Source organism: Symphodus melops (assembly GCF_947650265.1).
Source record: "Symphodus melops genome assembly, chromosome: 13".
Taxonomy (NCBI): domain Eukaryota; kingdom Metazoa; phylum Chordata; class Actinopteri; order Labriformes; family Labridae; genus Symphodus; species Symphodus melops.
In genome coordinates, this window is record NC_136703.1 from 8,236,511 (window position 1) to 8,253,444 (window position 16,934).

Consider the following 16,934-nt stretch of genomic DNA (forward strand, 5'->3'; position numbering starts at 1 on the left):
GTGTGTGTGTGTGTGTGTGTTTGTGTGTGAAAACTTTGGGAATTGTCCAATGGAGTTTATTTTCAAATTTCGTAAATGAAAACATCTTAAAACCACAACTGACCTAAGATGAAAACGTTGTGTGGAGTTTATTTTTAAGTATAACAGATAACAATATTATAACAATATTAGACACTGTCACGTTGTGACTTTTAATCAAGTTTACAAAGATTTCATATTTTGCACAGATTCTGTCTTCTTCCGTTTAAAGATGAAGAAAGGTGGAAGCTCAGGTCAAATGCCATTTGCAGCGTTGGATGCATCATTGGTATCCACCATGTTTTTAAACATGTAAAAAATAATATCAGATGACCACTGGCTGACATTTTCCCTCCATGTTCCCACCATAGATCAACCTAGTCAACACAATAAAAAGAATTTCTCTCTGGATGTCGCACATCAGCTGAGAGACAAGAGGCAAGTGAAGGGCCCCTCCCACCTGTTTGTTTGGATTGGGGCCATTGTACTGCATGAATTCAACTAATTCATTCACATCCTATTGTCATAACACTGCATTGTGATTGGTCAAACACTGTGAGAACCAGCATCACATTAAATCGATGGGAAAGTTGGCACAAGTATATAAAGGAAGGAGGTCTTGTGGGTAGAATCATAACCCTGAACACTTCTTGTACCTGAAACAGGCCTGGACTGACTGGACGCTGACTGACTGCATATTCACCATGAGGGATCAGCACACCACGTAAGTTCCACTGGACAAAACTCTTCTGTAGAAGTGGATTTGACTCACATTTGTGGTTACACAAATATTTTGCACAAATGTTTTTATTTTGTGGATTTTGAGTGCCTTTGTTATTGCATTGCTGCTGGTGTAGACATTTAATCAAAATAAACACTAGTCTAGATAGTGATAGAAGCAATGAAAAATTTTAAGGGGTCAGTTCACATTAATGAGATTTCAAAAAGTCTGTCATTGGTCTGTAGTTTCATTTGACTCATTTTGGAGATCTCCGAGGCGCGGGTTTATTTTCAATACCTAAAACACAAAAACACATTTTACTGTGGAGGAATATTCTTCTGTACAAAGTCTTAAAATGTAAATTATTAGCAGGGAAGACGGGATGGTTCAGAAGGTTGAAAATATTTGATCATTATAAGCACAAAAGAAAAATAAACATTATCATACTTTGAGTTTGTATGTGCATGAAATGGTGAAATGGTACCACTTGCTTTGAGGAAGAAATCAGTCTAACTTGTGTATGTAGTGCCCATCTAATGTTTCCTTATTCTTTCTACTCAGCATGTGCAAGATGACGACTTTTGAGAGGAAGTGCACAGACAGAGCAGTGAGGCTCCGCTCAGCACTGGAGAGCCAACTCCACACAGGGGTGTCCAGCTCTGACGTCTGGGACAAGACTGTGTCCTTCTTCACAGTAAAGAAGGCTTTCATTTTCCACAATGGCTACAACAAATCCTCCAGAGAGGCCATGAGGCTGTTCCCCTCACCTGCTGAAGATGTTGCACCTCTGTGCTGCCAATAACAAGTGGAAATAAAGACATGAAGCGGGATGAAGCTTTTGGGACAGTGTTTGGGTTAGTCTGCCAGCTGCAGAGTACTGAGCATGGCAGCATTGTGTCAAGACGTTCTAATGAAGTATTTCCTGATGGAAAAATAAGATAAAAATGTGAGATTTTTTTCTTCAGTTTTGAGGTAAAATGATTCAATATGGGGGTTTATACCACATACACTGTGATGGAATTGGTCCACAAAGGGGGCCTTGAAATGTGCATTCTATGCCTTAAGTCATTGCAGTCCTTGAAGGGGGTCACCTGAAGACCAAACTATCAAGGGTCTGCTAAACTAAAAGCCATAATCCTTTCTTTAAAGGATAAATATGTATGCTAATGCATACTTTATTGTGTTAATGTTTTTCAGACATTGCGAGTTTTTTTTATGTTATGCATAAAATGTGTTATTGAAATAAAATGTGCAATATGCAAGTAAAAAATAAAGTGAGTGATTGTGATTTCCATTCATTCAAATTTGAAGTTTATTTTTTTTTTCTTCATAAAATGTTCATTTTAATAGTTCATATTATTGTGCATGTGCAACACACCTAAAGAAAGCAGGGATTTTCTTTCTCATATCTAATTGTCTCAGTGAACACCACCCTCTAGTGGCCACTAATCCTCAGGTTGTGTCCACAGAGGAACAGCTTTTTCTCTGGAAGCTTCGTCTCTTCTACTTTTGATACAGCTGATGACATTAGTTTCATGACTTCAACATTTGAAGAACAGCAGAATTTTAGAGGCTCTTAAAGTGTAGCTTCTCAAGGGATGTAGTTGTCCTGGCCATACATTGATAAGATAACATTAAGTGTAGACCAAATAGCTTTTTTTTTAAAAAAAGGGAATTGATATCAATTAGATTACATGTACATATACCTACCAAGACACATTTCTACAACAGATTTCTCATCATTTGTTTACTCATCCTCATCTGTGGTGAAGCTAGAATTCAGAGTAGTGCTTAATTGGGGAGAAAACATTTCAACCCTCCCAGAGACCATTGTTGCAGATCTCCAACTCGTCATAGTAAAATCGGCAAAGGTTTAACATCAACGAAGATTGTTCAAATATCAAAGTAGTGTGCAAGCCCACTTGTACTCAGGGCTGTGAAGTAAAAGCAGAAAAATGGAAATCTGCTAACTTTTTAATGACTCTTGGCATGTAAAAAAAACAAACTTTTTGACAACTGGAAAACAAATTCTGAGATAAAAATGAAGACAGAAAGTGATGCTTCCTGTTCAAAGAGTGTAAACAGCAGCTGGAACAGAAGAGGTAACCCTTGATCAGATTTGGAATTATTACAGCTTTATTAATCAGAGGCTAAATTGTAAAAGCAGACATGAAGCAACAGCGGAACATTGTAGCAGCAGGATTAGGTGAACGAACATTTAACTGGGTGAACTCCACACCATGCATTCAGCTCTAGAGAACAAGGGAACCTTTTTAACAATATGTAAGTTTGAAAATTGAATCAGAGGTTCTTGCTCACCTGAAAACTGTTCGTGGGATTGACACAAGAGTGTTACCAGTGATTTTGTAGAAGCCAAAACTAAACTTTGGAGAGCGTTGCAGAGGAATAAAGAAAATACTTTGTAGAAAAAAACTTAGTCAAAGAAAAAGTTTTTGAGGATATAGTGTAGGTCTGTTTTATTTTCAATTTAGACAGGCTGATATTTCACTGCAACAGATGGAATCTTTTACAAATCAAAGTTCACTTTGTCATGAAAGCAAAGTTTCACTGAAAAGAATATCAAAACAAAACAAAAACTGTAAATCATCATTTCTTCTCCATTCTGCTTCTGAGACTGATGAAAGAAATCACACACATACACACTAAATCAAAAACCTGTTTTCTGTTCATCACTCAAATTCCAGTTAGAACCTACATAGAGACCAAACAGCAAAAGCCCAGAAAAAGACAGGTTAGCTCGAAACAATAGGACAGTGAAACTTCCTTTCATTGACGGAGCCCTGACCAAAAACAACTTAAACCAATGAAACAAAACGGAAAACAGGATAAAACCAAATGCCACTCTTAACACATGGTGGGTCGAATCCCAAAACATTTTGAGTTGCCTCAACTTTGCACCCCAATTTCAGGGGGTGGTGGTGGGATTTACACAGTAAAAACAGAATTTACAGCACATTCCTATCAGTACATCAAATATCTTTCATTGACTGGAATCATTCGACTTCCTCAGACTGCCATTCTGTAACATCTGTGATATCCTCTACAGACAAGAACGATCCAGCTTCAGGTTTGCTGGCAGTCATAAAAAGATTCACTCTGGCCTCATTGTAGATGAAAAGGTGACTACCAAGGGGCAAAGTGTAAATTCTGTTTTAGTGTGTTCCCCGCCTCTTATTACAGCCTTACATTGTGTAATGTTACAGAAATGTTGCCATATGCGGATGATTTATTTTATTTTTTTTAGACTACACAGTTTCTGCTTAGATAATTTGAAGATGGCATATAGGGGAGGAAAGTGAGTAAGAAGCATGGTGTATACTCTGTGTGTACTCAGTATGTGTGTCAATGTGTGAAAAGAGAAGATCTTTTTCTTTTTCAGTCGGTAGGTGTCCCAACGTTATTTGCAGGGCTGTGGTGTGTTAGAGGGGTCTGGGTTGAGGATTGGCCCTTAGGGCAAAGAGTTCAACAAATCTTGCAGGAAGAGGTCTGGGTCTGTGATTTCAGAGAGAAGACCTGGAAGAGAAACATAAAATCAAGTTACAAGTGAACAATTACATCACATTATAGTTTAGAAATGACATTTGACACTGCAATTGTAATCAAGTACAGCTCTACAAGTGTTGAAGCATCTGTCCCTCTTTCAGTTTTTAAAATCTGAGCCTCGACAAAGTTCCTCTGCTAAATATACTGACCTACGACATCAAAGAACTCCGACAAGGACTCTGCGGGCATGAGCTCATCCTGGAAGGCCCTGAGCACACGCTCCGAGGCCTCGTAGATGGGCATGTCGTTGTGACGGACATATTCTGCCAGCGAGAAGGACCAGCCCCCCTCTGTGTTGCTGGTCGGTACTTTCTGTACATCCAAAGGCAAGAAAAGAAACAGTCAACTCATTGCAGTCCTCAAACTGAAAACAAATGTTTTATAATATAAAGCCATGATATACATCCAGCTGACAGGAGGAGCTTTAAACCTCTTTATTTCCTAACTGTAGTCACAGTTTAAAAAAGTCACAATCACATTTTGGTTTGCCTTCGTCTGAAAGTGGATGCGTTTGAACATATCGGATTCAGGTGAGCAACCCAAAAAATCACATACTTTCAACAGGAACTGCTGGTTGATAGCTAAAAGGATTTTTTGTGACATTAGAGAAGTTTGGAAATCCTTACTCACCCTGAACATGTCGTAGACAAAGTCCACCAGGCCCCAGAAGAGAAGAGGCGAGCGATAGACTGCATATTCCTTTGGTGTTTTATCTGTGAGTCTATAATGAAAAGAAATGAAGAGGACAGTTGAAACCTGTTTTTTCAAGCTTCAAATGTATTCTAAGTTTGATATGAAATTTCATATATCGGTGTAGTTTCTTGACTTGGATCCAGAGCTTGAAACTATGCGTGTGTTCAACAATGTATTTTAAAATGACACTGGTGGATGTATTAAGCCTGATTTATACTTCGACGCCGTAGCTACGCAGTCGGCACGGAACCCTACGCACACCTCCAAAAAGTCCTGACTAAGAAAATCAGCCGATCGACATTCGAAAGTAGCAAAAATGCATTTTCTCGTCCAGGTTCCTCAGTGGGCTAACGAGTGTGTTAAATTCACCCGTTTTATCGATTGATTTAGTTGTCGGACAGACCACCTCCGCAAACGTCTCCTTCGTCGCCACTGCCCCCTAGCAGCTTGGCGGTTAATTGCAGAGCAACACGTTTCGTGACGCAGAAGTATAAACTAGGCTTTGCACTTTCTCAGCGCTTACCATAAATATTAACCTCAGCTAAAGACACGTTTTACAAATACTATTGGGAGCAATCATTATGCTAACCGTTTGTTATTTGTCTTAAAGAGGCTTCCCTGCTATGTCAGACTGGGGCGTCACCTCTGGGTCAGTGGCACAACAAAATACAACAAAGCTCAAGTTCCCCTACTTGTTGGTGCAGACTGCCGAGACCTTCCGGGTGTGTGCAGTGACCAGAAGTCTTCGTAGGAAGTATAGTCGTGAGGTCCTCCAGCGTTCTGGTGGCATGATGTGCATGGCCAAAATGGTGAAATAGTGCGGTCCTTCAACATCATACGAGCCCTCAACCCATTTCTCACACGGCTGCTCCTGGAAACTCTGCAAGTTCTTCTCCTCCCGGGAAGTAGCCCTTGTACTGCAGAGTCAGTGAGATATTTTACAAAGCATGATGAGAAGAACATCAGACATACACGAGCTGTACAAGCTGAATGCTGGTTTTGACATCTGGAACAGGTTGCATGTTTGAATTTCTTGAATACATACGTGTTGAGGACATAGAGCACAGTGTGGATGATGTAGGGGATGAGGTGGATGTTGCTCTCTCGCCCTCCTCCACCTGTGTCCACACTGAACGACTGTTCAGTAGCAAAGCGGAGAAACAGCAGTTTGGTGTCATGGATGTTGAGTTGGTACGTAGGTTCCCGCTGGCCTGTGCACTCCTGCAGATATGTGTTGTGCCTTTTGGGAACATAAACGAGTTAGGAATGATTCACTGTGGACCACATTAAATGCATTCTTTTGCATGTGTACTGATGCATTTTGTTTACCTTGCTAAGCATGTAGCAAAAGCTGATTCTGGCACATGTGGCCCCCAGACAGGAAGCAGCCCATTGCACTTTGTGTTAGCGTTCTGGAGAGCAGCACTCTCCCACTCCTCTCGCCCACGAGCCAGCCTGCCCCAGGTAAAAAGACAAAAATGTTTGATTGGATGAGACCTGATTTTATAGGTGATTACAATGGAAAGTATTTCAAAGGGTACTTTGCAGATGAAAGTCCGAGCTGCTACCTGACAGCTGCCAGATGGCAGTCATAGTGGACAATGTTAAAGTGCGACACAGTGCTGTAGCCCTGCTGCTTGCGTGGCTTGTTTTCAAAGTCTTCCAAGGCCACACGCTTTGTGAAAGTGTAAATACCCAGGACTTTGGTTGGCTGTGGGGAAAAAAAACAACACATGACAGAAATGTTAAAATGATAAACCAGCTTGTTTTTCAAACTGGAAGATTAAAGGGATACAGCCATTTGCATTAAGCTTTATATCATTAGAAACATGGTAGTAGTGTTGAATGGTCGTGAATCCAGCCCTCATTTTGCCGAGACGAGAAAAATAGGTTTTTCTTTGCCTGAAAGTTTTCTTTAAGTGACGCAAAAATCGTCATATTGCATCACACACCATTTAACAACACACAGTTATGTAGTGTCAACTTTAGAATGTATTCAATCAGTTAAAACATCTTTCATTTCAGTTTCATTTTAAGTTCGTGCCACTGCTTCACCCATAAGGCTGCTGTTACATCTCTGCATAGCAGGAATTACAGCTGCAGAAATACACCAGCATACATCTTCATCTGCTAAACTGACCCTAAACTAAGGTTCAGTGTTTTCCACCCATCATCCCTGTCGAGTTTTGTACCTGAAACTTGTAACCCTCTCTGCAGATACAGCAGGTCAAGCCTGGCTCCTCAATGAGCTCCTCCATTTGCTTCAACAGTGAGGTCTTGGTCACCACTTGACCCTTCTCATTGGTCTGAAAAGGCACAAAAAAGAAAAATTATCAATAATCACACTGGACTATTTTGATGAATTTAAAAAGGTAGAGAGGCAGACAATGTGATCCCAAAGGATTTAAATGGATGAAGATAAAAAGACTTTGATACCGTCATGCCCAGTGTTCCCAGTGCCTTCTGTCTCATGGCCATAGCCATACGCTTCTTCTCGGCTCTGGTTTCTCTACGGGCTGCATCGATCTTCAGGTTGACATCACTGTGTTCCCTTAGCGCCTCCAGAAGGTTTTCTGCCAGAGTGCCAATGCCTTCATCACTGGAGACCTGCTCTAGCTTGTGCAAGTTCGTAATGGAATCTGTGCCTATCAGTACCTGAGCACAGTACAAGAAGACATGCACAATGTTGAATTCTTTTGAACGGTATCCTTTATATATGGAAATGTTCTAAAGTAATCAATACTTTATTGATGGAAATAATGGGGCACAATATTCAGTACCTGTGTGGGGGGATGCTGGGTAGCTAAACCACGGAGCAATCTGAGAATGAAGGGCAGAGCCGGCCTGGAGAGGAACTTTTTCCAGACATCTGCATCCAGACTTTTGAGAAAGTTCAAACAAAATAAAAAATGATTTAGACAATGGTTTTATTCGTCCATCTTTGGGCTGTGCGATGGTGAGAGAGGACCTACTTTTTGGCATTTGGGATATGTTTTTTCATGTAGTCCAGTGCGCTCTGTGTGATTCCTTTCTGGAGAATAAGGTCCTTCAGCTGATGGCCATTGCTGTTATTTTTGATTCCAGCAGCGATTTTGCAAAAGCAATCCAAGAACACTTTGTCGTCTGCACTATGCTCCTCGTCGTACCTTCGAACACAAAGGCAGGAGTCAGTCATACTTTGTCACAAAGTGTAATACTTCAACATTCTCTGAAAAGGCACAGCTTTTGTCCATATAAGCAGACCAGTATATAATCTATTTTTATAGCTGTGAATGTGCTGAGCAATGCTCACTTGTCAAAGCTGCAACATGGTTTGAAGCGTTCCACTAAGATCCTCATCTTCTCTAGTTCACCAAAGGACAGGTATGGGATGATGCGCAGCAGACCTTGTAGCACACTTGGGTTGGAGCGCACAAATGGAGTGTTGATCTGGTCCAACAACATGACCAGCTGATCTTTGTCTCCTGTCAGCAGCAAGTTGCCCTGTAAATGACAAACAACTTTAAGTCCAGGAGTTACAAGAATGACATGTGACTCTTTGTTAGCAGTGTATTTGGTTCTTTTTTTAGTGATAAGGGTGAGTCTAAATTAGTTTAGATTCTTACCTTATCCTCTGAGATCTCCGCGTTGGCTTCGTCCAGAATGATCTCCATGATGCTTAGAACTTGCTCTGCTATGGAGGCTCCCCCACTGTCCTTACTCTCCTGTTCAGCCACTAAAGCCTGGAGGAAAAGGGACTAAGCTTAAACTGTGTTTTCTGAAACACCAACAATGAAACTGACTGTTTGATGAAAGCCTATTTAACGACTATACTGAAAGAATTTGGGAACGTGACACTCACCAGGTTGAGCGTGCCCAGCATGACGTTGAGTGTGTTCATCTCTGGTTTAACCAGCTGCTGCCTGTTGATCTTCACCTTCACACAATAACTGAACAACTTCAGCAAAACCTGCGAGTGAGACAGATCACAGTTGATGCATGTGAAAGCTGAGCCAGTTCATGGATTCACAGTATTAAGACGATTTAGCAGGGTGAGGATAACCACATGACTTTAAAAACATTCTGAAGGAAACGTCTGCTTACAGTTAGTAGATGGCGTCCTTGTTTGAAGTCTTTGATCCCAGACAGCCGGTTGAGCATACACTCCAGTCCTCCACACTGTGCCATGACTCCTGCCATCTTGTACACTTCCTCATCATCTTCTTCCTCATCTGCAACAATGTCAGATCATGTGATTATCACAAAGCAAATATTTCAGACAACTTCATCATGGAGGGACAATATGCCACATGTCCTTCAGGCTAATGGATTCCATAAACCAATAGACATGAGTCAGTCAGTACATTATGTCATTTCACTGCAGATCTAACCTGTAGTTGAGTCAAGTGACTCGATGAACTCCTCAGTAGCATCTCCTAGCAGACCTCTCATTCGATAGATGATCCTCATAGGCTCACCCTTGAGAAACGGAAACAAAGAGGTAGGATTCATGACCAACAGCTGAGGCGGTTTTTAGCGGACTACTTGGAGTGCACATTTTAAAAAAAAGAAAACAATCTAAACTATTAAAAAGGATCCTCAATAAAATGGAGTCATTATAAAATGATAAAGCTCACCTCATTTGTAGGGCACCAGACCTTCTTGTAAACCTCTGCCACCGACAGATCCAAACTAATGATTTTGTTGTTCACCAGAAGCTGAAGAAAAAACAAAGTGACATCAAATAGACTTCTAGGAAAAGATCAGCTCAGAGAATGTAAAGGTAAATAGTGAACACTTGGTAAAAACAAGCACCAAAACTCATACTTCAAATGCAGGGAACTGACGTTTTTAAAAAAGTCCATAGAACATATATATACCTCCATGCCACTGTCATCCTCAAGAAGCGCCACCAGGTCACAGTCTTGGCAGATTTTGTTCTTGATGTCCCTCATGAGCGGCCCGATGCCCGGCTCATTGCTGCTGTAGGGGTTTCCTGGCATGCGGCCCTGTAAAAAGTCCTCCTGCTGAGGATCCTTTTCCAGTGTGACAAAGAACTCTGTCACCTCATTCTCCTCCTGAACACAAAGATGAGACACAAGCTCCTCATTAGAACAGATTTACAGCTGTTTTTGTTAACCCTTTATTCCCCGTTAATGTTAGGAGTGTTCTTGTTCATATCAACTAAAGTAAAGGTAACTCACAGGATAGATGATGCTGCACAGCCTCTCGAAAATGAACACTGGTGTCCTGTAGTCATCCAGGTTGTACCGCTTTGCAGTCTCTATGCACACCGCCATGAACGCTTTGGTTTCAGACTCAGTACCTGTTAACAGCACAACAGGTTTAAAATGTTGACAAGTTGTTGTCTTTTTTATTTTTATTTTATTTTTATTTTTAAATACAACACCCCTCCCCAACAACCAGACAGTATAGCAAAACAGAAAGAAATAGCATGCACATCTGCGACCTTGTAATGCTACACACAATATTCATACCCATAAAAAAAAAGAAAATAGATATATAAGAATATATAATACAAAATAAAATACCAATAATAACAATCGTGAAAAATGTTTACAAGTTCAAGTTTTCAAGTCCAACATAATTATTATACACTCTTTGACTATTTCATTGAGATACACAGTAGCTTCTACCATTTGAATCTGTTACTTATTTTGATTAAAGTACATTTCAATAAACTTGTGAAATTGATTAGATGTTTTGTCTGGTGGAATTTGCAAACCTGTTGTCATGTCCTCGAGCATCTCAAGCAGCATGTCTTGAGTTTCATCGATGAGCTTGGTGCGCTGGACCACCAGTTTCCTCAGACACAGGTAGCCATTGAGCACTGTGCCCACGAGCCTGCTTTTAAAGTGCCGCTTAATGGACTCCACCTCCACAAAGGAAGAGAGCAATCCTGCAGTGACACCACACATGCACATCATCATCATCAAGACATGAAAACAACATTCAGAAATATGTCTCATGTTAATTTGTGGTGTAGAAATGTCAGATACTATTTATCGTGTAAAACATTCAAACTAAAATATGCATACCAGTCAGGCTTTTAAGGGCATAGCCCTGCTGTAAGTCTGTGCTCAGTGTGGCCTCCTCCAGAGCAAGAAGATTAGCTATTTCCTAAACAGTGATTACATCAGAGAATTAAATTATCCAGCTGATTTACCATGATTGATATTTAGAATAATACTGACGTTTTAAAACATCTACTGCCATGCACTTAAAGACAGGTTTAAAAAGAATGGCATTGTACCCTTAATGGGAAAGAAATCAATGACCCATGAAGTGGTTCAATTACAATCCAATGAAAGAAATCACTTTGAATTTTAGGAACATTACCTTGGTGATCAGGTTGCCAATGTATGGCAGGACTCCACGGGCTGCGAGGTAAACCTTCCAGTGTGTTGGCTTGATCAACTTCTGATACAGACCCAGGTACTCCACTGCACACTCTCCAGCTACACTTAACTCATCCAGATAACTGACAGGCGCGCACACACACCCACACACACACCCACACACACACATTAGGAGTTATATCACAGCAGCACAGGTATACACTTTAATTTGCCTGGTTAGGTCAGTTTAAATGTAATTTCTTCTAAACCATTTCAGTCTCTATGTCCACGATCTTTAAGTCCTAGATCTACAGTGATGAAAGTTCATAAATATCCCATGCATATATGAAATGATCTGACATGCTGATCTTTTCAACGCTCATACCTGGTGAGCAGGTCCAGCACTTGTTGCTTGCGGCTGGGGATTGTGGTTAGCGCCTCTACAATAGTACAGGCCGCCTGCCTGGCAGCCTGAGTGGCAGGGGTGAAGAGAACCTGCAATAAACGAAAAATAAACATGAAAAAAAAAATTGTATCACTGGCTTGACTTTTAACCAAACATTTGCTGAGCAACAATCAAACTAACAACATGCCGAATAAATCAAAAATAATCGGTACCTGTCGCAGCCAGTTGTTGTGGCTCAGTTTGAGCAGGCGAGGGAAGAGGCCTTCTCCTTTCCGGGATCTCATGAACTGCTTCCACTTCCACACATACTTTTCCAGCAGGTACTGCCTTCGTAACTCAGCCTTCCCTTGAGGCTTCGTCCCAGACTCCTGACCTGCTAGTATCAAGAAAACCAAACCACGATAAGCTCATCATCAAGAGCTTTTCTTCAGCATTATCTTACTAAGAGAGGAGAATGTTTGTTCACTCAGTAACACAGGTGCACTTCCTATTTAGAACACCTATTTTTTAAATAGCTTGGGCATTAATTTTAACAAATTTTTTAAAATGTAAGACTTGTGTGCAAGTTACTAAAATGCGTGCACAATGCACAAGTTTCTGAAGTAACGTTTTAAAAAGTGCAGGATTCCAAACTAAACCACATCATTGTGGCATCCCGTGCTTTGCAGCATCTACCTCTTGCTGGGAGACACTTTTTCCAGGCTTCATAAGATGCTTTGGGATCCTTCTTGAGCCAGAGTTGGGCCTGGGCATGGATTTCATTACTGTAGGGCCGAACTGTGGTCAGAGACTCAACAGCAGCATCCTTGAAGCAAAAACAAACACATTAGTGTTTTAGAAAGCATTTGATTATAACTCTCTGTACGATTAATGACTATTTTTCAAGTTTCTAAAAGAATGGCAGACAGCGGTTCAGGGGTTGAAGTCTGGTATTTTTGTACCTCTTTGAAACCTACACCGTATCACTGCCACCTGCTGTCCTCTAAATAAGCAAATGAGAGCCAGTAAAGATCAGTCAACTAATGGAGCATATTCACCTTGTTTTTCTTGCTCGTGGGAGCAGGGGGCTTGATCAGTTTTTGAAGGATTCTCAGGCACATGAGAGTGATGTTCTCCACGACAACAGGTGTCTTTATATTCACCGACATGAGGAACAAACTGAGGGCTGCAAAATGAACACAATGCAGTTAGACAAAGAGCTTAATTGTAATTACTCAATGACTAAAACAATGACAGTGTGAGGTACAGTAGCTAAATGGAGATATTCTAACTGGCCTCAAATATTCTTTAAAGCTTCATCAGTAGCTAAGAAAATAGAGTGTGAGGTCCAAGGAGAAATTGTCAAACTGAATGTATATGAGAGTCATAACTAACAGGTTGAGTTCATGCGTAGGGTCTATTGTGTCGGGATTATTTACCACCAAAAAGTCACTCAAACTAGGGCATTACGAACTGAACTACTCACCACAAACGTAGACTCCAGCCTTAAATAAATACATCACTTATTAGTTTGACAGATTAAGCTTACCACATCGCAACCGCAACTCCCAGCATCCTCCCTCTTTTGAAATGGAGTCAGTCAGTAGAAGCATTTCGTACTGCAGATTGCTAACCTGTTAAAAAAAAAAAAAAAAAGCAATTAAACAAAAAAATCCAGCATTCCCTTTATTTCAAAAAGCAGAATCACAATGCTTGTCGGGATCATTACAATCAACTTCTAGTAGGAAATATTGAAAATACATACCAGGTCAGGATTGGCCCAGTGCCCTTTGAGGGCAGCCGACACCTTGGCGATAATGAGGTCATTCATCTGTTGGGTGGCCTCTGGGTGATCTCTGTAGCAGAGAAATTAAAGGAGGTAAGAAAAAAAAGAATTGTGTGCATCAAATGTTATGCAATGCGTTTGTGGTGGTGATTGATTGATTGTCAAAAGTGAAGATAATCTGATGTACAGTAAAGGGTTACAGGCCCACGTATAAAACTACGTGGGCCTGTACGTTTCTTTGTGTGTTGTACTTTGCTATGCTACATTAGCCTAACTCAGGTCTTTTACTTAGCTAAAGATGGACAAGAGACATACCTGGTGAGGAGACAGACAAGCTGGCGCACCTCCTCCCTCATAGCTGCTGTACCTCGCCGCAGGTTATATTCAAAGAGCTCACGAATAAGACCTTGGATTACCAGGATCTGCCGAAGAGCTGGGTTTGTGGCGAGGGCGCGGAGCAGTGTGATACAGTGGCCTGTGACGGCCGAGGCACAGCCGTAGCACTTGTTTGAGGAGGTGTGGCCGCAGCCTAGCACTGAGAGGGCGCGGTACTGGCTGGCAGTGAAGGTGGGCTGGTGAGTGCTGCTGCTGCGAGATGACTTTGTGGCAGCTTCTCTCTGCTGCAGATCATACTCCAGGAGCTCTTTACGAGATGCGAGCACTTTCTGCAAACAAAAAAAACAGGCCAGAGATCAATTTGAGAAGGGAAAGAGACAAGTGCTTGTATTTACTTGACATAAGAGTTGTTTTGCTCTTTAACCTGGATAATCTTGGAGAGTTCATCATAGGACGTCTTGCAGTCTCCACTGTACTCTTGAGCCAGCTGCTGAATGTATCTGTTCACATTAGCAGAGGATGTGCCAAGTCCTGCACCTGCTCCAGTGTCATCCTGTTGATAATGCAGGACAGGAAGAAACAGTAACATGAGATGAAATAGGCAGATCGAAAACATGCTTAAATAAACATTTATGGGAAAAGAAGAACACAGTGATGCCATGCCTTTGATGACTGTCGGGTGCTAATATCTTTCACACATTCAAATATTTGATCATAAAAAACTGCATTGAAAATATGTTAACTTGACAACTATGGAAAAAAAAAAAAATAAATAAAAAAAAATAATAATATATATATATATTTTTTTTTACAAATCAAATAGATAACCCACATCTAATGTCAGACTATAAAGACCTGTTCATGCCCCTCTTGTCACAAACCTGTGGTTTCTCGGGTGCAGCTTCATTTACTTTGGACAACAGGCTTTCCAGCTGGGGCCGGTGGCCCATGAGCTGGTGGTAAACTCGGTCAGCTTTGTCCAGTAGCGTGTTGATGTTGGTCACAGCCTGCAGCAAAAGAAACGTTTATTACAGATTCTTAAAAAGATGCATCGTAAAGGTGGATAAATCAAGACTCAGAAATTCATTTGGGATAAAACCTTTCTTCTAACTTTTCTTTGCAATACAGGACTTTCTGAAATGGCTCTCATTCTTTGTTGAACGTCCTGAAACAGCTACTGCTTACCTTTTTCCTGTCTTCTTCATTCTCAATGGGATCCACAGCACAGCATGGTTTAGCATACAGCATGAAGTCAAATCGGGCGTATTTGCAGAAACCGCAGGCATTGCACAGGAAGGGATCTTTTTCATCGTAATTGATTGACCTGATAGTAAAAAGCCAAAGTTAAAACAATAAACTTCAAGTTGGTTCCATATATTTCTAGTCCAGCAGAGAAAACCTGCTACTAACCTGCACTTGTGGCACTGATACACATTCTCACCACAGTTACCACAGACCCCAGGATTGGCTGGCACAGAGGCACTGCAGCGTGGACACTGCAGAGTCTCGGTGGAGGCCTGATAATTCTCGTAAAAATCAGAGAACTCAATCATCAGGTTTGATGCAACGATTGGTAGAGGGAGGTCGATCTTTACTTCCGTCTGTCCTGGGGTCAGCTGCACTTTTTTGGCTTTGTGCCAACGAGCAGGTCTTAAAGAAAAGGAAAAAAACAGAATGTCAAGTCAACAATTTTAGTAGAAACTACATCAATTCGTCCAAGATGAAAGTTTTTTATCTTGAAAGTTCATAAACTTTAAAGAAATGCCATATTCATTAAAAAAAAAAAAGGTTATTTGTGTAAACGTACTTGTTCTTCAGCTCCACGATAGCCTGTACAGTCCTGTTGTTGTAGTAGAGGTTGATGGTGCGGACCATTTTTGTGCGTTTGAGGTCACCAATCTTCACTGTGACTTTGCTGATTGTGTGGCTGCCAATGAGCTTGACAACCTGCTGCGTGGTGGTGTAGCGAGTGTCCACTTTGATTGACGACAGCTTTATATTCTGAAAAAGAAATGGAGGACATTCAAGACAATATTTAGATCAGAAACAGACTCATCTATAATGTGTCTGAGCAGCATATTGTAATGGGTGGCATTACAGAAATGTCATGGATACAGATATTTAATCCTGAATTGGTAACATCTGATCGCTACAACTAAGAAGTATAAAATCAAAATGAACCAACCTCTAACCAACCACACAAACTAACACGCCTGTAATACTTATTTTCCCTGAACTGCTTATTTACTTAGAGGCTGGTAACTGTGTCAGATGGGTGAAGTCGTATTGTACATACTGAGAAAGGAACTTCTGGGTTGTTGCAAACCAAGCAGGGGTCACTCTCGAGAAAGAATCCATCAAACTCCACCAATCCTGACAGAGTGCTGCAGGGAAGAAACAGTACAATATTAGATGTAGAACATGTACAAACATGTAGAACATGTAGAACATATATACATATATATATATACACACATAATAATTTTCCTTACAAGAAAAAAAACATTTGCTTGGGTAAACGTACTTGTAGATGTTGGAGTTGGGGTGGTTTGTTAGAATGTGGTTTTGTGCCCTCAAGATTTCCACAGCCTTTTGAGAATACTCCTTCAGCTGAAACAGACAAAGGGGAATAATCATTTATAAGGACATTTCATCACTAAGATGAAGGAGGCCATTGCAATGATGATGCTACAAAGAGGTGGAGGAAGACTGGTAAGATAAATGAAATACATTTTAAAAAGGCTGAGAATTTCTGTGTCAAATTATCCTAAATCTAAGATAAACGACAAACGCAATCATTTCAGCTGAACGCACAAAGTGAATCATTAGGGAGTACAGCCAGGCAAGGACACAAACACTTACCACATACTATGTTCAGAAAAAAAAAAAATACTAACAAAAGTTGGTAAAAGCCCATGAAGCCTTCAAACAAACCTTTTTCTCTGTCTGAGCGGTTTTGAGTGAGAAGTATCCAAGCAGGTCAACAAACTGGGCAGCTTTGCGACCGTATGCAGGAAGCTCAGGCCAGATTGCCCAAGTCAGTTCAAGCAGCAGCTCCTGCTGGGATTTACTGGAGTTCCTACAGAGAGAGGA

General features: G+C 40.9%; 1 protein-coding gene across 14 annotated transcripts in view; it reads right to left on the reverse strand.

Annotated features, from left to right (window-relative positions):
- Positions 1–3,189: 3,189 nt before the first annotated feature.
- The window catches only part of ubr4 (ubiquitin protein ligase E3 component n-recognin 4), a 53,028-nt gene continuing 39,283 nt past the window's right edge, over positions 3,190–16,934 (reverse strand). For all 14 annotated transcript variants that reach the window (XM_079359133.1, XM_079359144.1, XM_079359143.1 and 11 more), the window contains 37 exons: positions 16,776–16,920; positions 16,366–16,451; positions 16,138–16,225; positions 15,649–15,842; positions 15,252–15,491; positions 15,027–15,165; positions 14,723–14,848; positions 14,266–14,394; positions 13,821–14,170; positions 13,485–13,575; positions 13,269–13,353; positions 12,778–12,905; positions 12,416–12,545; positions 11,953–12,113; positions 11,720–11,829; positions 11,336–11,477; positions 11,035–11,116; positions 10,722–10,895; positions 10,180–10,301; positions 9,856–10,053; positions 9,613–9,693; positions 9,367–9,454; positions 9,080–9,207; positions 8,838–8,945; positions 8,602–8,718; positions 8,289–8,479; positions 7,969–8,142; positions 7,777–7,876; positions 7,433–7,651; positions 7,189–7,302; positions 6,565–6,707; positions 6,326–6,451; positions 6,042–6,236; positions 5,689–5,913; positions 4,934–5,024; positions 4,453–4,615; positions 3,190–4,273 (listed from right to left, as the gene is read on the reverse strand). In XM_079359133.1, coding sequence (XP_079215259.1) covers positions 4,209–4,273; positions 4,453–4,615; positions 4,934–5,024; positions 5,689–5,913; positions 6,042–6,236; positions 6,326–6,451; positions 6,565–6,707; positions 7,189–7,302; positions 7,433–7,651; positions 7,777–7,876; positions 7,969–8,142; positions 8,289–8,479; positions 8,602–8,718; positions 8,838–8,945; positions 9,080–9,207; positions 9,367–9,454; positions 9,613–9,693; positions 9,856–10,053; positions 10,180–10,301; positions 10,722–10,895; positions 11,035–11,116; positions 11,336–11,477; positions 11,720–11,829; positions 11,953–12,113; positions 12,416–12,545; positions 12,778–12,905; positions 13,269–13,353; positions 13,485–13,575; positions 13,821–14,170; positions 14,266–14,394; positions 14,723–14,848; positions 15,027–15,165; positions 15,252–15,491; positions 15,649–15,842; positions 16,138–16,225; positions 16,366–16,451; positions 16,776–16,920 — 5,248 coding nt within the window. In that variant the 3' untranslated portion in view covers positions 3,190–4,208. The remainder of the gene's footprint in view (positions 4,274–4,452; positions 4,616–4,933; positions 5,025–5,688; positions 5,914–6,041; positions 6,237–6,325; positions 6,452–6,564; positions 6,708–7,188; positions 7,303–7,432; positions 7,652–7,776; positions 7,877–7,968; positions 8,143–8,288; positions 8,480–8,601; positions 8,719–8,837; positions 8,946–9,079; positions 9,208–9,366; positions 9,455–9,612; positions 9,694–9,855; positions 10,054–10,179; positions 10,302–10,721; positions 10,896–11,034; positions 11,117–11,335; positions 11,478–11,719; positions 11,830–11,952; positions 12,114–12,415; positions 12,546–12,777; positions 12,906–13,268; positions 13,354–13,484; positions 13,576–13,820; positions 14,171–14,265; positions 14,395–14,722; positions 14,849–15,026; positions 15,166–15,251; positions 15,492–15,648; positions 15,843–16,137; positions 16,226–16,365; positions 16,452–16,775; positions 16,921–16,934) is intronic.